The sequence below is a fragment of the Oncorhynchus nerka genome, linkage group LG14 (assembly GCF_034236695.1).
Source record: "Oncorhynchus nerka isolate Pitt River linkage group LG14, Oner_Uvic_2.0, whole genome shotgun sequence".
Taxonomy (NCBI): domain Eukaryota; kingdom Metazoa; phylum Chordata; class Actinopteri; order Salmoniformes; family Salmonidae; genus Oncorhynchus; species Oncorhynchus nerka.
The window spans coordinates 36,322,992-36,343,337 of NC_088409.1; the positions used below are offsets into that span (position 1 = coordinate 36,322,992).

Below are 20,346 nucleotides of genomic sequence, written 5' to 3' on the forward strand. Positions count from 1 at the left end.
CACCTAGCTAACCCAACCATCATACCACCTAGCTAACCCAACCATCAGAGCACCTAGCTAACCCAACCACCTAGCTAACCCAACCATCAGAGCACCTAGCTAACCCAACCATCTGAAGTCAGTCGACCATGGCTGAACGGACAGGAGATGGAGAGAGAGAAAGAAAGTGAGGGATGGGAAAGCGAGAAGGAGATAATTGTTCAGCACACAGAGATAAATGTGCCTTGGCAGTAGCTAAAGGGGGAGACGAGAGGAGAGAGGGATAGAGAGGAGAAAGGGAAGCTCATTTCAACACCATCAGCGGTGGTAATGAGACACAGGTGCTGCCTGTGGAACCACCGCTACTGTCAGAGGGGGAGGAAGAGGAGCGGGGGAGGAAGGGAGGAGAGGGAGTGTGAGAGAGGAAGGGAAAAGAGATGGGAGGTGAGTGAAGAGGGGCAAAGAGGTGAAGATGGATGAGGAGAGAGGTGAAGATGGATGATGAGAGACAAAGGGAGGGCACAAGCTGCACAGGAAGAGATGGAGGACAAAGGAGGTGTGAACACTGAGAAATTAGAAGTGTCTGTGTGCGATAGCGAGTGTGAGCAACACACACGACAAGCCAAGGGGGCCTACTGTACTGTACCTGCAGTCCTCGTTAGAGAGCAGTAACAGAGTGGTAGAACAGTCGGCGGTGATCAGCAGGAGAGAGCCTAGAGACGCAGGAATTCTAACGTGTGTGTGTGTGGAGCCTAGGGCTGGGAATTGCCAGAGACCTCAAGATACAATATTATCACGATACTTAGGTGCCGATACAATGTGTATTGCGATTTGATGTTCCAAACATATTGCTCACCATACTGTATGTCTGCTGCAGAGGGACAAGTAGAGAGACATGAGAAAACAAGTGTTGATCAGTCATGGAAATAAAGGTGCTGAAAACAAATTGGCTCCCAATTTAAAAAGAAGATGGAGAACAAGGTATGAAGGAAAAATACTGGAGTTTTGGTGCAGGTACAGCCAACTAGTGCACAAATAATATTGGCATATTGTCAAAACGATATCATCAAATTATATCTCGATAGGTAACCGCATCGATTCTCCCCTCATCACTAGTGGAGAGCAAATGCAAAGAGTGTGTGTGTGAGGGACATCAGAGGCAGTGGGAGAATGGCCTTTGTATTCAGAACAGAACTGAGTAAATATTTTGGAAGGGCCTGCTGTGTGGGGTAGATTGTTATTTGTGGTTGCGGATGAGAAGGGAGGAGGAGACGAGAGAGAGAGAGATAAGAGGGGAGGAGGAGAGCTGAAGAGCTCAAAGGACTACAATTGTTTACCCCACTATAGAACATAAAGTCTGCTCTGCTCAGGGACCATGGAGAGATATCAACATAAACTACTCTGCTCTCTCCCTTCATTTGCTGCCAAATGATGTGATGTAGAGCACCCTGCTACAGAGCTGCCCTCTGTCAGTCTGTGGCCATAGACACGGGGGGCCCTGGTCAAAAGTAGTGCACTATAAAAGGAATAGGGTGCCATTTGGCATGCGGACATGACTGGACAATGAGTTCCTCTCCTAGTACTGTGTTCTGTTCCTCACAGTGTAATGGCCACTATAGCTCAGTACACCCAGTATTGTTGCTGGAGCTGGGATGAGGCCATGAGTTTCACCTGCACTAAGATGAGATTAGACATGTGAGGTGAAGTGGGGTTCACTTGATAATACCACCAATGAGATGGGGGACAGTAAGGACATACACAGTAGGGCTGGGAATTAGCAGGGACCTCACGATAAGATATGATCACGATACTTTGGTGCCGATTCAATGGTCCAAACATATTGCTCACCATATGTCTGCTGCAGAGAGACGAGAGAGCCATGAGAAAATGAGTTTGGATCAGTCATGGAAATGAAAAGTGCTGAAAACAATTTGGCGCCCTATTTAACAAGATGGCGAACAAGCTATACAAATACTGGAGTCTTGGTGCAGCCAACTGCCGTCAATACGATATAACGTCAAAAATAATATCCTGATATGTAAATCTATAGATTTTCCCCCTTGTCTAACAGTGTGACCTCCTGCCCCATGGTGTATATGTTTTTAGCCATTGTGTCGAGGATAGGGCAGTGTGTGAGGGGGGGGAACGACAAGAGGGGTCATTCATTCATGAGACCACACATACGCCCCACCCCCAGCCTTTCATCTCCACACTCACAGGCCTCTGTTGTTCTGTCAGTCTCACATGACGAAGCGAGCGATGGAGGAAGGCAGGGAGAGGGGGATGTGAAGGGCTGAGGAAGGCAGAGGCAGGAAGAGATGTTCTTCTAGATTCCTGTTCTATTTCAGAGTAGCTGGTTGTTGCTGTGGCTTTATCTCCATCTATGCTATTTCCCTCCTCTCCATCTCTCTCACTCTATCTCTCTCTCATCCCTCTCTCCCTCTGGCAGTGCTCCGTGGGGTCTGTTTCAGTCTGTTTGCTGATGACTCTGCTCTGAACAGATGTGATGCTCAGCAGCTGTTGCTCAACTCTGGAGCATCTCTCTCTGTCTCCATCTATTTCTCTCACTGTCTCTCATTCCCCTCTAATTCCGTTGGCTAGGTTGAAAGCACAACTGGGTTGTGATCTGAACAAGGGGCCAGTGTATGTCCAGTCTGACTGAATGGAGCAGGGTGTTGGAGGATTGATTGCCGGTCACAAAGCCAATGACTGCTGTTGACTATACTGTAGTATTGACTGCTGTTGACTATACTGTAGTATTGACTGCTGTTGACTATACTGTAGTATTGACTGCTGTTGACTATACTGTAGTATTGACTGCTGACTATACTGTAGTATTGACTGCTGTTGACTATACTGTAGTATTGACTGCTGTTGACTATACTGTAGTATTGACTGCTGTTGACTATACTGTAGTATTGACTGCTGTTGACTATACTGTAGTATTGACTGCTGTTGACTATACTGTAGTATTGACTGCTGTTGACTATACTGTAGTATTGACTGCTGTTGACTATACTGTAGTATTGACTGCTGTTGACTATACTGTAGTATTGACTGCCGTTGACTATACTGTAGTATTGACTGCCGTTGACTATACTGTAGTATTGACTGCCGTTGACTATACTGTAGTATTGACTGCCGTTGACTATACTGTAGTATTGACTGCCGTTGACTATACTAGTATTGACTGCCGTTGACTATACTGTAGTATTGACTGCCGTTGACTATACTGTAGTATTGACTGCCGTTGACTATACTGTAGTATTGACTGCTGTTGACTATACTGTAGTATTGACTGCCGTTGACTATACTGTAGTATTGACTGCCGTTGACTATACTGTAGTATTGACTGCCGTTGACTATACTGTAGTATTGACTGCTGTTGACTATACTGTAGTATTGACTGCTGTTGACTATACTGTAGTATTGACTGCTGTTGACTATACTGTAGTATTGACTGCTGTTGACTATACTGTAGTATTGACTGCTGTTGACTATACTGTAGTATCGACTGCCGTTGACTATACTGTAGTATCGACTGCCGTTGACTATACTGTAGTATCGACTGCCGTTGACTATACTGTAGTATCGACTGCCGTTGACTATACTGTAGTATCGACTGCCGTTGACTATACTGTAGTATCGACTGCCGTTGACTATACTGTAGTATCGACTGCCGTTGACTATACTGTAGTATCGACTGCCGTTGACTATACTGTAGTATTGAGGGGCTTGTTGTGGCCTGAACTAGACATTGATAGACATGTCATCACGTCAAGTGTAGTCAGCTGTCAGTGTGTATTGCGTTCCTTACAGTACCTGAGAAACTAATTGAAGGTTATGTGTATTGCGTTCCTTACAGTACCTGAGAAACTCATTGAAGGTTGTGTCTTGCTCCCTGAAAAGGAGGAGGGGGGTCTCGTCATTCTGATGTCTGGAGCACTGGCGGCATTGCCCGGGCCTAGGTGTGTGAGACTAGCTGCCACGTGTGTAATTAGTTCCTATGACCTTCTCCCTCTATACTGATGGATGGGGATCTGATCTGGGGTGGAAATCTGGGATCAGCGTGGCAGATCCGCTCCTAATCAACGCTGCTCCCTGGAACGCCAGGAGGGAATGACTGCTCCCTGGAACGCCAGGAGGGAATGACTGCTCCCTGGAACGCCAGGAGGGAATGACTGCTCCCTGGAACGCCAGGAGGGAATGACTGCTCCCTGGAACGCCAGGAGGGAATGACTGCTCCCTGGAACGCCAGGAGGGAATGACTGCTCCCTGGAACGCCAGGAGGGAATGACTGCTCCTGAATATCACAGGAGCTGGAATTTAACAGTCGCTCAAAAATGGGAAACGCAACAAGCAATCTAATTTAAAGGATGCAGAGATGAAGCTTATACCCTTCCTGTGTGTGTGTGTGCCTGCATGTGTGCGGGTCTGCGTGTGTGTGTGTGTGTGTATGCTACTTTGCTCATGTGGAGCACAGAGAGCATGATAACAGAGATATGGAATGCCACTTTGTCCTTGTACTTTTAGATACAATTTCACCAGACAAGCTGGTTCCAGGTTTCCTATGACCTTCAGCTTCTCCCTCTCTCTGTAGAGCTGCTGTTCATCTGAATATTCCTGCCTGTGCTGATGGAGATTCAAAGGAAGGATCAGTCATTCCCTGGCTCTCCTTTGAGGATCTGACTCATTAGCTAGTGTGTGTGATTAGCTAGCTAGCGTTTGATGTGGCACTTGGTGTGATTTTATAACACGAGAAGACATCTGTAATTTCTGTGTTGAGTCGGTAGAAAATATCTGCCTGTTACTGTGGTTCATTTTTACCCACACAAATACGGAGTATAATGTTTACTGAGTAAGACAAACTTTCACGACTGACAGTTTTGGTTTGATGGTGACGGTTTGGGCAGGGTTCAGTTTCTGCAGTTGCACTTTCTGTTGAAATCTGACCTTCACACTGAAACAGGACTTTCCCCTAAAAGACCAGTGGTTCATTTTTACCCACACAAATACGGAGAACATTGTTGACTGAGTAAGACAAACTTTCACTTTCACGACCGACAGTTTTGGTTTGATGGTGACTGTTTGGGCAGGGTTCAGTTTCTGCAGTTGCACTTTCTGTTGAAATTTGACCTTCACACTAAAACAGGAAATTGTCCTAAAAGACCAGTGTGTTGCTTAGTAAGGAATGTAGTCCCCTGGATGCGAACCCACCCATTCTACTGGACTCTGGACGGGAACTAATCCACCCATTCTACTGGACTCTGGACGGGAACTAATCCACCCATTCTACTGGACTCTGGATGGGAACTAACCCACCCATTCTACTGGACTCTGGATGGGAACTAACCCACCCATTCTACTGGACTCTGGATCGGAACTAACCCACCCATTCTACTGGACTCTGGATCGGAACTAACCCACCCATTCTACTGGACTCTGGATCGGAACTAACCCACCCATTCTACTGGACTCTGGATGGATGGGAACTAACCCACCCATTCTACTGGACTCTGGATCGGAACTAACCCACCCATTCTACTGGACTCTGGATGGGAACTAACCCACCCATTCTACTGGACTCTGTATGTTATAGCTTGAGATGAAAATGTGTGTGTGATTTAAAACAAAATCATTTTCATGAAGATTTCCTCTGGCCCAAATCAGAACTGAACGTTGATACTAATGGCAGAATTAAAGAGTCTCCATCCTTTAATGAACAAAATTAGAACAAGTTCTGATAATGGAATGAATAGTTTCAGGTCTTGGTTTTGGGGGGGGTGAACATATTTGCCTTTTTTGAACAGAAATGACAAACAGTGAAAGGTGGATTAGGCTACAACACAATACAGCCTCAATTGTCTGTCCCTCTGTCTGTTACTGATTACAGTCTGATGACTATGGGTCCTGTGGTAGTAGGGCATCAGAGCATGACTGGGACTGGGAGGGCCATGAGAGAGGGTCTATTTAGGGACCGTGTCCTATTTCCCCATCCAATCTCTCCCCTCCTCCATCTCTCTATCCTTCAATCTAATCTTAACAGAATAGACAAGTCAACAAAGGCAGCCCCTCCCAACTGTAATGACTGGTAGATGGGTGACTGTTCCTGCCTGATGGTGTGTGACTGTGTGTAATCGTGTGCACTATTGCTCCTGTGTGATCTTCAGAGAGCTGCCATTGCCTTAGATCAGTGTGCAAAGCCCAAAGAGAGGCAGGTAAATGTCCACTAAATGATTGTTGCTTTAATAAACCCTCAGTGATGTAATAACGTTTGGACTACTTTACTAATAACACTGTTTAAACCTGCTAGCTCACGATGGACATGGTGTTCACAGCGCCAGTCACCATGGTGACGTAGGTAACATACCAACTCCCTATATGTGCTGTAGAGGTGTTTGATTGAAAGTGCTATAGGACTGTTGGTTGGTTCACACCATTCTCTCTTACAATGTAAACTAACGCTCCTATTTAAACCCAGTTTATGATCATACAGGAAGGGAGGCTGTGTTCTCTCTTACTCCATCCCTCTCTTCTTATATCACTTTACCTGGGTTTCATGTGACCTGCCACCTATTCAGAATGGAACAATGGCAGGAGGGAACCCATCCGTCTACTGGTTCTAACAGACCTGAGAGAAACAGCAGAACAATGGAACTGTTCTGTGACTTCCTTCACAAAGACTCTTTCTACCCCTTTGTCTCTCTCTCTGTCTCTCTCTCTCTGTCTCTCTCTCTCCTCTCTTCTTCCTCCTCCCTTGCTTGTCAGCAGTGATTCTTTCCAACGGGATAGCTTTCTAATTTAGGCCAGAGTCGTCCTCAGCTGTTCTGATGTAGACGGTCAGCTGATATCTGACCAAGCGTTCACTACCCTGTCCCTCAGTCAGCGTTCTGTTAGCCAGCCATATGGCCAGGCGTCGGTTTGATGCATGAGTCTTGATCCAGTCAGACAGACAGATTGTGGTTTAATGCACTCTATATATCACATACACCAGGGGTAGGTAGCCCTGTTCCTTGTGTTCCGCAGGTACTGCAGGATTTTGTTCCAAATAGGCACCACACCAGGGGTGCGTGTAGTTAGCTTGAATATGTGCTATGTTGTGGAACGGTTTCTACGGAACAACAAGTTTTCCCAAAATGTTCTTGTACGTTCTTGAACGGACTCTGAGATAGGTTTTCTCCGTTCGGTAGGTGTGTCGGGTCTTGAAGTAATGACTGACGTATTTAAAGGGCAGCGGTGCATTTTGAACTCTCAACTCCTCCCTGTTTAACTGGTTGTTCAGTCCTGTACCGTTTCACTTCAATAGAATGTTCTATTACGTTTTTCTATACTGAACGCAGCCCTGACCAACTTAGCTAATTGATCAGTTCAGTGATTGCCACCTGGTCTTCCAGGCCAGTTAAATCAAAAACATGAAGAGCCTATAGCTTCCAGGACCAGGGTTAGCTTCCAGGACCAGGGTTGGCTTCCAGGACCAGGGTTGGCTTCCAGGACCAGGGTTGGCTTCCAGGACCAGGGTTGGCTTCCAGGACCAGGGTTGGTTTCCAGGACCAGGGTTGGCTTCCAGGACCAGGGTTGGCTTCCAGGACCAGGGTTGGCTTCCAGGACCAGGGTTGGTTTCCAGGACCAGGGTTGTCTACCTCCTGATGTACACTCTTTGAATCCTCTAAAAGTATCAGCAATTGGATTGATCTCCCGTGTCTTTGATTGGGGGACGGACCCTTTCAAGCCACGACGGCGACCAATGGGCATGTGTAATTAGGTTTGAGTGACGGCTCTGACAAAGCAGGAAGAGCAGCTGGGAAACGGCCCAAGGTGAATTAAAGTTGAATGTAACCGATGGCAAAAAGGGAGTGCGGCAACACCGCTGTTTGTTGTCGACGAGGTGTAAACTGAGGTGTTGTCATGGAATCTCTCATTAAACCCCAGGAGGGATTTTCTACAGCAGATGAATCAAAGCTCAACACCTACACTGTAACCAAAAATATCCCCTTGTTATAGACACATTGTTACACTGCTCAGGAGGGATGGAGTCTCTCTCTCTCACAAACACACTCCTAGAATGCAGACAGTTTTGAGTAGTACAAAAGGCCAGCACTTGATAAAGTTGCAATTGTGTATATTTATGTCCATAACTTAACCTTTTGGAGAAGTACCTGTCTGGTGTAGCGTGTGTCTACCTGATCACCTGCCACTCCCTGTGATCCTAGACCTGTATAATTGATGGTAACTCTATTCTGGAGGTGAGATGGTGTCAGACGACAGACAGACAGACTGAGTGAGATATATTGGGGCACCTGCGTTTATTTTTTTTTGATGAAGCTGGCAGCCTGCTAGACTCGCTAAAGAGGTGTAGGACAAGGCTAGAATTAAGAAAGAGACCAGGGAAGGTTTTGAGAAACTGATCCCGAGTCTGTATTTAGGGGTTACTACTTGAAGTTTCCCCTGACACTGATCTGAGGTCTGGTTTGTGTTAGCTAGGATCTCCCTGGGGAGGTATTGGTTGGAATGAGGTGGAGTGCGAAGACTAGGCCAGAACCAGATGAACAAGGATAGACCAAAGCTAGAAGGATAAAGCGTGCGACAGAGGGAGGACCTGGACTGAAATAAAGTGGAGCTAGAACAAAGCTGTCATGGCCAGACAGTTCCAGAGTAGAGGAGAGGTGGACTGTACTGTAGCAGTAAGCTTGTGTCCCAAATGCCACCCTATTCCCTTTATAGTGCACTACGTTTGACCCGGGCCCACGCATCCGTAGAGACTGTAGCAGTATAACAGCAGAGGGACTGAGTCATGCAGTAGCAGCAGTATATTTGGCTGAGGAGAGCAGTGTTCTCTGTAAACAACCATGAACAGGCCAACAACCAGACAAAAGCCCACAACACAACCACATGTCCATCCTCCTGTAGTCTCTCTGGAGTCACAACCCCAACCTCTTTCTTTATATTGCTCACTCTATCTTACACCCCCCCAGTGTAAATGTTTCTCTTTATCAATAATGGAGGTATGAGAAGAGGAGAGCGCTGTGCTCCTTTTCACCAGGAAATGAATAATTCAGCCTGTAGAGACGAGTGCCTGCCTGGGCCTCGCCGTGTGTCCGCTTGGGTGTGTATGCGCCCGCTTGAGTTGAATGGGCATGTTTCTATGCAAATGTTTTTTGTTGTTTAGTTCAGTACTGGGCTTTTGCTTTGCCTGCACCTCCTTAAATGATGTAGTGTGTACTGTACAGAATGGTACAAAACCATGTCAAAGTTGAGTACTGTATGTTAGTAGGTATACCCCTTGTCAGGAGACTATGCTACTCTGGACATTTATTGTACTACTGTTGAAACTAAATTCAGCTACTGTATGGCTGCGCTCAGTCATATGATGCATGCCCTATGGGCCATGGTCAAAAGTAGTACCCTACTGTATTTAGGGAATAGGGTGTCATTTGGGGTGGAGCCTTATTCAAAGTCTGCTCCTACAACGATCACTCCATCCAAACAAACTCATTGGACCAGAATTGACCTTCTGCTCTCTGGTATGTGCACAACTGGTGAGAAGGAGGGGATAGAGGGAGAGATGGATGGAGGGACAGGGAGAGAGGGAGGAGGGAAGGGTGGAAATCCACAGGGATACAGCATGTAATCCATTTAGTCTAATTTCCTTCTGGGGTCCCCATAGTAAAAAGAACTGGAGGCCCCTGTCAGATCCTGCTGGGGTCCCTGTAGTAAAAGGGACTGGAGGCCCCTGTCAGATCTTGCTGGAAGGCATTTCAGTTGGAGGCATACTAACTATTTAAATGAACTAGTTTTCATTTGAGTTTTTGTGTAATTTAAGTAACAAACTTTACTTTTTTGCGGAAATATTAACATATTCCCTACAGATCAAACTCTAATACAAAGCATGTAAGCAAACCAGCTTTGGTATGCAAACAGACAGGGGGAACACACATGCCCACATACACAACATGATGCCCCACACACACACCACTTAAGCTGCTGCTACTGTGTATTATCTATCCTGTTGCCTAGTCACTTTACCCTGAGAGAGAGACTCTTTCACCTGGCTTAGAACCCATGCAACCTCACTACCGGATTAGTCTCTGAATAGTCTATATATGACTGAATATTTATCCACCGTCTTGATCACCTCTCTGACCAACACCCTTCTCCCCGATTTCTCAGTTTGGCCGGGCGGCCAGCTCTAGGAAGAGTCTTGGTGGTTCCAAACTTCTTCCATTTGAGAATGATGGAGGCCACTGTGTTCTTAGGGACCTTCAATGCTGCAGAAATGTTTTTTTGTTGGTACCCTTCCCCAGATCTGTCTCAGAGCTCTACGGACAATTCCATCGACCTCATGGCTTGGTTTTTACTGTGACATGCACTGTTAACTGTGGAGCCTTATAGACATGAGTGTGCCTTTCCAAATCATTTCCAATCAATTCAATTTTCCACAGGTGGACTCCAATCAAGTTGTAGAAACATCTCAAGGATGATCAATGGAAACAAGAAGCATCTATCTCAAGTCTCAAAGCAAAAGATGTGAATACTTATTTCAGTTGATTTTTTATTAACTTTGCAAAAAATTCGAAACCTGTTTTTGCTTTGTCATTATGGGGTTTAATATTTAGATTTAAAAAATAAATTAAAAAATAATCCATTTCAGAATAAGGCTGTAACGTACCAAAATGTGGAATTAGTGAAGAGCTCTGAATAGTTTCCGAATGCACTATAGTGCACGCACTACTGACCAGCGCCCCTTTAGCCATATAGTGCACTACATGTGAAATAGGGTGTCATTTGAGGCACAGCCTATTGTTCTAGTGTATCTAAATGTTTTCTTCCTGTGTATTGATTATCTAGTGATGTAGTGGGCTGAGAGAAGGTCAATGAGAGGATGTGCCATGTTTCACCTTCTCTCAGATTCCTCTCCTGTTGTAAGCTTGTCAAACGCCGACTGGACTGGAGTGTGGACCTCAGTTCGTCTTTCAATCACTCACATTTGTATATTTCCTAAAAACCAATGAAAAGATGGGAGAGGCGGGACTTGCAGTATGTCAAGTGTCACAAATAGAACCAAGTTCTATTTTAGCGCCTGGCTACGATGATTGATTGAATAACATGTATGTGTACATTTTGCTACGCTGGCTCAGTCTTGTCTGGTCAACATGTAAGCCTTGCTACGCAACACTGCTCCCTGCATAACAAACTGTGTGTGGACATGTTTCCTCTTTTTGAAATATCAATGTCTCTGTGGATGTTTAATTGTCTGAATAAAGTGATGACTTATTGTCTACAATACAGGTGTACAGCTTGTCTAAAGTGCAAAGCATGTTTTTTTACACCCCACGATGAGGCTTCACTTCAAGTAGAGATACTGTACAGACTACACAGCAGCCCAATTCTGCTGTTACTTTGAGAGAAGAGTGTGTAGTTTAGAGGGCAAATGCCCACCATTATACACAGTTACTGTAGATTCTACCACTGTAGCCTGTATCAAGGCTGTTATTCTCCTAGACCAGAAGGCACAAAGGCTAATGTATGTTCTCCCTCGCCATCACACAGCCTACAGCAGCAACTACTTATTAGACTACTTTATTAGCCCAGTCACAGGCGTTTGTCCCAAATAGTACCCTATTCCCAATGTAGTGCACTATTTTTGACCATGGCCTGCAGGGCTTTAAATGCACACTATATCGGGAATAGGGTGCAATCTGGGACGGATGTCAGTGACACAATGGCACCAGAGTACTTGCGGAGAAGCAGGTTATTTGGCTCCAAGCCCAGAGACAAACCACTGGCCAGCCCACAGGATCACACTGAGGAGCTAGAAGGCTACATGTGTTTGGTTGAATACCAGAGGGAGTGCAGCAGCTAATGTAGGTAATGAAATAAATCAAGGTCCAGGATGATTGAACAAATGGACCACCACAGAGCTCTGTAGAGAACAGGGTAGCACAGGGGCTAATGTAGGTAATCAAATAAATCAAGGTCCAGGATGATTGAACAAATGGACCACCACAGAGCTCTGTAGAGAACAGGGTAGCACAGGGGCTAATGTAGGTAATCAAATAAATCAAGGTCCAGGATGATTGAACAAATGGACCACCACAGAGCTCTGTAGAGAACAGGGTAGCACAGGGGCTAATGTAGGTAATCAAATAAATCAAGGTCCAGGGTGATTGAACAAATGGACCACCACAGAGCTCTGTAGAGAACAGGGTAGCACAGGGGCTAATGTAGGTAATCAAATAAATCAAGGTCCAGGATGATTGAACAAATGGACCACCACAGAGCTCTGTAGAGAACAGGGTAGCACAGGGGCTAATGTAGGTAATCAAATAAATCAAGGTCCAGGATGATTGAACAAATGGACCACCACAGAGCTCTGTAGAGAACAGGGTAGCACAGGGGCTAATGTAGGTAATGAAATAAATCAAGGTCCAGGATGATTGAACAAATGGACCACCACAGAGCTCTGTAGAGAACAGGGTAGCACAGGGGCTAATGTACAAGGCCATTCTCAGTAGGATACATCGCAGCACAATGTTTAGTCTGTTCTTATTGGACACATGCAGGCTGAACCTCCCTGCTTCACTCAATTTCCAAATGTTTTCAGTTTCCTCCCTACTGAACAGGACTTGAGACTAGATCACACACAGCAGGGAATACTGTTTGAGGGTTAAGCCTGCATGGTATTAGACAGTAGGCTGAATGCTTGTTTTGACCAGTAAATGGTCTAGTGAATACTGGGGATGTGGTGTTACTCTGTAAATAACTGGCCTCTTTGGGGCTGGAGATGGACTGTGCATCACAGTGACCATCAGACAGAGGACAAGAGAACCATTAGCCATCAGCCTCACTCCCTCACTCAGTCACACACTGATTCAGGTCAGCAGAAGGCAGGGATGGAGGGAGTTAAGTAGACAGACCAACAGGGAGGTAAGCGGACGGGGAGGAGAGGTAAGCGGACGGGGAGGAGAGGTAAGCGGACGGGGAGGAGAGGTAAGCGGACGGGGAGGCGGACAAGCGGGCGGGGAGGCGGACAAGCAGGCAGGCAGGGAGGGAGGCGGGCAGACAAGCGGGCAGGGAGGCAGACAAGCGGGAGGGAGGCTGGCAGCGGGAGGGAGGCGGGCAGGGAGGGCGGGCAGGGAGGCGGACAAGCGGGCAGGGAGGCGGGCAGGGAGGGGACAAGCAGGGAGGGAGGCGGGCAGGGAGGCGGACAAGCAGGCAGGGAGGCGGGCAGGGAGGCGGACAATCGGGCAGGGAGGCGGACAATCGGGGAGGGAGGCGGACAATCGGGGAGGAAGGGAGGCGGGCAGGGAGGCAGACAAGCAGGGAGGGAGGCGGGCAGACAAGCGGGCAGGGAGGCGGACAAGCAGGCAGGCAGGGAGGCGGGCAGGGAGGCAGACAAGCAGGGAGGGAGGCGGGCAGACAAGCGGGCAGGGAGGCGGACAAGCGGGCAGGGAGGCGGACAAGCGGGCAGGGGGAGGGAGGCGGGCAGGGGAGGCGGGCAGGGAGGCGGACAAGCAGGGAGGGAGGGAGGCGGGCAGGGAGGGAGGTGGGCAGACAAGCGGGCAGGGAGGCGGACAAGCAGGGAGGGAGGCGGACAAGCGGGCAGGGAGGCGGACAAGCGGGCAGGGAGGCGGACAAGCGGGCAGGGAGGCGGACAAGCAGGGAGGGAGGCAGACAAGCGGGCAGGGAGGCGGACAAGCAGGGAGGGAGGCAGGGAAAGGGTAATTGGCGTATGTTCCCTTTAAAGCCACGGCTGTTCAAATGGTGTCTGTGTGTGTCATACTCCCACTGTTTCTCTGCCCTCTCTCTATTCTGAGACAGTCCTCATTTTCTCTCAAGGTCATGTGTGTGTAGTCTACCTTTGCTCTCCTTTACTGCTCCTTACCTCTCCCTCTCCCTTTTCCTCTTTCTTTCTGTCATTCCTCTCTCCATGCACTGATTCCCTCTCCTGTTCTTGCTCTCATTCTCTACTTTTCCTGTCTAAACCTCTCTCCTACTTTATTTCTCTCCCCTTTCCCTGTCTATGTCCTCTCTCTCGCTCTTCTCTTTCTCTCTCTGTCGCTCATCAACCTTGTTCATTGCTTCCCCTTCTCTCGAGGTATCTCCGGTTTCTCCCTCTTTCCCTCCCCCTCCATTCCTTATACCCTGTTCTATCCATTCCTCCCTCATGTCCCTTCCTTCACTCATCGCTCTCTCCCTTTGTCAGTCCCTCTCTCTCTCTCTTCCTCTCACCCTCTCTTTCAGCTTTTCATCCCCTGCTCTCTCTTGCTGTCCACTCATCCTGCATCACTTTGACATCTCCTAGCTGTCTCTCCTCCTCTCATCCTTCCATCCTCCTGGCACACCTCTCCTCCATTTCTGATCTGTTTTCCCTCCATCAAAGGCATGGTGGGAAATATGTAAATGTCAGGCAGAGCGCCGAGAGGAAGGGGTTAATTTAGCAGGGGTGTCACTGCTCTTAGGGTGTGTGAGAGGGAGAGACATAATGATTGGTGACAGTACTTAGGATGCCGACTTGAACATTGATGTGCTACTTTTAGATGCTGAATCTGTGTACGTGTTTGTATTGGTGTGCGTGTTGTGTCACCCGTCCTTTAGGCGGTAAACTGAAGCACAGTAAAGTAGAGCAGCACTGACTGACACAGCTTCTGTTCTCTCTCTCTCTCCTCCCCTCCAACCTTCTCTTTGTTTCCTCTACCCTTTAACTGTTTCCTCTACCCTTCAACCGTTTCCTCTACCCTTCAACTGTTTCCTCTACCCTTCAACTGTTTCCTCTACCCTTCAACCTCCTCTACCCTTCAACTGTCTCCTCTACCCTTCAACTGTCTCCTCTACCCTTCAACTGTCTCCTCTACCCTTCAACTGTCTCCTATACCCTTCAACTGTCTCCTCTACCCTTCAACTGTCTCCTCTACCCTTCAACCGTCTCCTCTACCCTTCAACCGTTTCCTCTAACCGTTTCCTCTACCCTTCAACCGTTTCCTCTACCCTTCAACCGTTTCCTCTACCCTTCAACCGTCTCCTCTACCCTTCAACCGTCTCCTCTACCCTTCAACCGTCTCCTCTACCCTTCAACCGTCTCCTCTACCCTTCAACCGTCTCCTCTACCCTTCAACCGTGTCTCCTCTACCCTTCAACCGTCTCCTCTACCCTTCAACCGTCTCCTCTACCCTTCAACCGTCTCCTCTACCCTTCAACCGTCTCCTCTACCCTTCAACCGTCTCCTCTACCCTTCAACCGTCTCCTCTACCCTTCAACCGTCTCCTCTACCCTTCAACCGTTTCCTCTACCCTTCAACCGTTTCCTCTACCCTTCAACCGTTTCCTCTTTACCCTTCTCTTCTCTACCCTTCAACCGTTTCCTCTACCCTTCGTTTCTCTACCCTTCAACCGTTTCCTCTACCCTTCAACCGTTTCCTCTACCCTTCAACCGTTTCCTCTACCCTTCAACCGTTTCCTCTCTTCTCTACCCTTCAACCGTCTCCTCTCTTCTCTACCCTTCAACCGTCTCCTCTCTTCTCTACCCTTCAACCGTCTCCTCTCTCTCTACCATTCAACAGTCTCAAATCAAATGTTATTTGTCACACGATAAAGAACAGGTGTAGACTAACAGTGAAGTTGTTACTAACAGGCCCTTCCCAACAATGCAGAGAGGGAGAAAAGACATGTAATCGAAAAGGGGACTAGGTAACAGGATAGACTAAACAGTAACAGGATAGACTAAACAGTAACAGGATAGACTAAACAGTAACAGGAGCGTATGTGATGAGTAATAGAAAAGGGGACTAGGTAACAGGATAGACTAAACAGTAACAGGATAGACTAAACAGTAACAGCAGCGTATGTGATGAGTAATAGAAAAGGGGACTAGGTAACAGGATAGACTAAACAGTAACAGCAGTGTATGTGATGAGTCAAGAGTTCACGCAAAAAAGGTCAATGCAGTAACTCCGGGTAGCTATTGGTTAACTACACTGATCAAAAATATAAATGCAACATGTAAAGTGTTGGTCCCATGTTTCATGAGCTGAAACAAAAGATCCCAGAATTTTTACCAAATTTGTTTACATCCCTGTTAGTGAGCATTTTGTCCTTTGCCAAGATAATCCATCCACCTGCCTGGTGTGATATATCAAGAAGCTGATTAAACAAACGCCTAAAATGGTCTTATTGCTGGGGGGTAGAAGATGTACAGGGTCTTGTTGGTTCCAGACTTCAATCCTCTCTCTCGATCTCTTTTATATATGTTCTCTTTTAATATTAGTTTTCTGTTTAAGGCATCCTTACCTTAGCAACACAGCACAACACATCATAAATAATCTAGTCAACCCTTGTCGTTCTAATGATAGTCTACAACCCCGCGGGGTTAGTCATTTCAGGGGGTGGGTTATATTTTATATCCCTGGGGGGGTTGGATGTCTCAAACCATTCCTCTCATCTCCCTCTCATCTTGGAGAGAGTTAAACTGGGTTGGTTTTCCTCTTATTGCTCTGTCTGTGACTGACAGCAGGCAGGCTTTCCTCAGCCCTGTCCCTCTGGGCTTTCTGCCTGCATTACTTCCTGCCTGCCTGCCTCCCTGGGATTACAAAGTGTGTGTGTGTGTGTGCGCGTGCACACATCAATACAGGTCTGTGTAATGACCTGTGGCGTGCAAGGTTGACTCAATTAATACTCCCCAGTGGAGACAATCCTTGGTTTCAATAGCCCTCCATGCCTCCCTCCTTCCCTCACTAGAGCCGAGCAGGTCCCAGAGCTAATCTGTAGTTGGTCTATCTCCTGCAGGTGGGTTGAAGTCAGGCTGCTGCCTGATCCCTCACAAACACCTAGATCACACAGCAGTAGGCCCCTACACTAGGACACAATACACACTGGTCTTCAAGGTCTGGAGAGGCACCAGGATCCAGCTAGAACACACTCAGATTCTGAACCCTTCACCCCTCATGAGGGGAATACCAGTGCTTCTGGCTCTTCGATCATGGCAGCAGAGTCTCCAGGTGGTTGTAAAGAGGTTATGGTTATGTGGTTGCAGAAGGGTTATTTTGTGGTTTGAGTCTGACATTGGGTTGGTGCTGGGAGAGTCGGTGGGTAATTCTAGGAAATGCCTTGCTTGTTTTCTTTCGCTATCTTTTTTTCTCTCTCTCGCTCTTCCTGTTTAAAGACCATGGTAGCAGAGGTAGGCTGTGTGGATTGCTCATAACCACCACCAGAGAAGACCGTCAGTCCGGGCCTTTGACTCGTGTCTCTATAGGGATGGTGTGTTTTCCACCCCACCTTCTTCTCTAGTTTCTGTTTCTCCACTCAGAGCGGATGAACAAACCAGTAGAACCAGTTATGATGCTAAAATTGATTTCGGTATCAATCACGTGGGTGTGTGCATCATGTTAAGAAGCCTGTGGCTATATAATATGGGAACACATACACGCAGAGAGCGAGAGATTGAAATGTTGGTAAACATTGACAGGTGTGTCGCAGCCGATAATTTTGTCTTTACGTAGAATAGGTAGATCAGACACACACCGATGCACACTCATTCATACAGTTAATTACATTTTCACGCAGACATGCATGAAAGACACCCTCTGGTGACTTGTCAGGATGCTGTGGACCTGATAATGTAGGAAAACATGTACACAAACACACACCAATCCTTGTACACAGTGTGTGTGTGTGTGTGAGCCCAGAGTAAATAGCTGGTTCTAGATAAGCATAAGCCATCCAAATGATTTATGACCTGTGTGGAGCGGACTGGGCTTTTTCCTCATCACTACATGTCCTGTTTCCTCCACTCATCGCTCCACTCATCGGCCGCACACACACCCCTCTAGCACACTCCTGGAGCATTGACCTACTTGCTTACTGTAGGTAGTCTTAATGGTGTACCAGATGATTCCACAGAACTATAATCTGTCATCGGACAGACTAGGGCCTGGTCACAATAGTGCCAACAAGCTTCCTCTCCTCATCAGGCAGGCTGGGGCCTGGTCTCAATAGACTCAACAAGCTTCCTCTCCTACTCACCTCTCCTTCATGGCCTCTGACAAAGAACAGGAAGGGTAAAACAGGAAGGTGCTCTAACGTTCTCTCCTCTTCCTCCCAGGGGCATTGTCTCAGCAGGTGAAGGTGGAACCGGAAGTGATGTCCTACCCCAGCCAGGCGGTCAACCTGAGGTGTGCCTTCGCAGACGCTGGAGGGATACAGCTCACACAGGTCAGTGTCAGACAGGAACTCATATGTAGACAAATGGATATGTTTTTACAACATGAGAGGAAAGTCCTAAATGATCAGACACACATACAGGAACTAATGTCTGGACTCATAGCTTTTACTGTCATAACAATTTACATCCATGACCATTAACAAGAGAACATTCTACATTATTATTAAGACACTTGATCATCCAAGTTTACATGCACTATACATGGATTGTCTGATATGCTATTTGATTTGAAAGCTTTTATCTACTGTAGTGGGGCGGCAGGTAGTCTAGTGTTTAGAGCGTTGGGCCAGTAACCGAAAGGTTGCTGGATCGAATCCCCGAGCTGGCAAGATAAAAATCTGTCGTTCTGCCTCTGAACAAGGCAGTTATAACCCACTGTTCCCTGGTAGGCTGTCATTGTAAATAAGAATTTGTTCTTAACTGACTTGCCTAGTTAAATGAAGGTTAAATAAATACAATTAAAGATGGTAATATATGTTCACAAAGACAAGAGTAGGAGTCGCTGTTATTTATTCACCCCTTTTCTCCATCTGACAGGTTGTGTAATATTTGAATGAATGAACTTGACTCTACTACGCAGGTGTCCTGGATCTATGAGCCGAAGGAGGGCGAGAGGCTCAACATCGCCGTGTACCACCCTAAATTTGGGGCAAGTTTCCCCACATCGCCCCTGAAGGGGCGGGTCCGCTTCACGACGGAGCCCCCCTCCCTCAGCAACCCCTCCATCCAGATCTCAGACGTCAAGATGAGTGACGAGGGAAAATACATCTGTGAATACGCCACCTACCCCAGCGGCAACGAACAGGGTGTCACCTCCCTCGTCATGCTAGGTAGGACTGTGTGTGTGTTCTGTTTCCCTAGTCTGTGTATCCATGTTCTATTATGTATCTGTGAATACGCCACCTACCCCAGCGGCAACGAACAGGGTGTCACCTCCCTCGTCATGCTAGGTAGGACTGTATGTGTGTGTTCTGTTTCCCTAGTCCGTGTATCCATGTTCTATTATGTATCTGTGAATACGCCACCTACCCCAGTGGCAACGAACAGGGTGTCACCTCCCTCGTCATGCTAGGTAGGACTGTATGTGTGTGTTCTGTTTCCTTAGTCTGTGTGTGTGTATCCATGTTCTATTATGTATCTGTGTACGTGCTCTCGTGCCTCCTCCGACCTCTACCCTGCCCGTGCAGTTTGATTGCTATTAGAAGTAGAGGTCGACCGATTATGATTTTTTTTCCACGCCGATACCGATTTATTGGAGGACCAAAAAAAAGCCGATACCGATTAATCGGACAATTTTGATTTAAATTTTTTTATTTATTTGTAATAATGACAATTACAACAATACTGAATGAACACTTATTTTAACTTAATATAATACATCAATAAAATAAATTTAGCCTCAAATAAATAATAAAACATAATAAACCAATTTGGTTTAAATAATGCGAAAACAAAGTGTTGGAGAAGAAAGTAAAAGTGCAATATGTGCCATGTAAGAAAGCTAACATTTAAGTTCCTTGCTCAGAACATGAGAACATATGAAAGCTGGTGGTTCCTTTTAACATGAGTCTTCAATATTCCCAGGTAAGAAGTTTTAGGTTGTAGTTATTGGACTATTTCTCTCTCTACCATTTCTATTTAATATACCTTTGACTATTGGATGTTCTTATAGGCACTTTATTATTGCCAGTGTAACAGTATAGCTTCCGTCCCTCTCCTCGCTCCTACCTGGGCTCGAACCAGGAACACATTGACAACAGCCACCCTCGAAGCAGCGTTACCCATGCAGAGCAAGGGGAACAACCACTCCAAGTCTCAGAGCGAGTGATGTTTGAAACACTATTAGCGCGCACCCCGCTAACTAGCTAGCCATTTCACATCGGTTACACCAGCCTAATCTCGGGAGTTGATAGGCTTGAAGTCATAAGCAGTGCAATGCTTGAAGCACAGGGAAGAGCTGCTGGTAAAACGCAGGAAAGTGCTGTTTGAATGAATACTTACGAGCCTGCTGGTGCCTACCATCACTCAGTCAGACTGCTCTATCAAATCATAGACTTAATTATAACATAACACACAGAAATACGAGCCGTAGGTCATTAATCTGGTCAAATCCGGAAACTATCATTTATTTTTTCAGTGAAATACGTAACCGTA

The 20,346-nt window shown here is 46.7% G+C and overlaps 1 protein-coding gene across 2 annotated transcripts in view; it reads left to right on the forward strand.

Annotated features, from left to right (window-relative positions):
* Window positions 1-20,346, forward strand: part of LOC115140949 (nectin-2-like) — a 73,226-nt gene that overhangs the window by 16,727 nt on the left and 36,153 nt on the right. For both annotated transcript variants that reach the window (XM_065028030.1, XM_065028031.1), the window contains exons 2-3: window positions 18,073-18,182; window positions 18,773-19,142. In XM_065028030.1, the coding sequence (XP_064884102.1) occupies window positions 18,073-18,182; window positions 18,773-19,142 (480 nt within the window). The remainder of the gene's footprint in view (window positions 1-18,072; window positions 18,183-18,772; window positions 19,143-20,346) is intronic.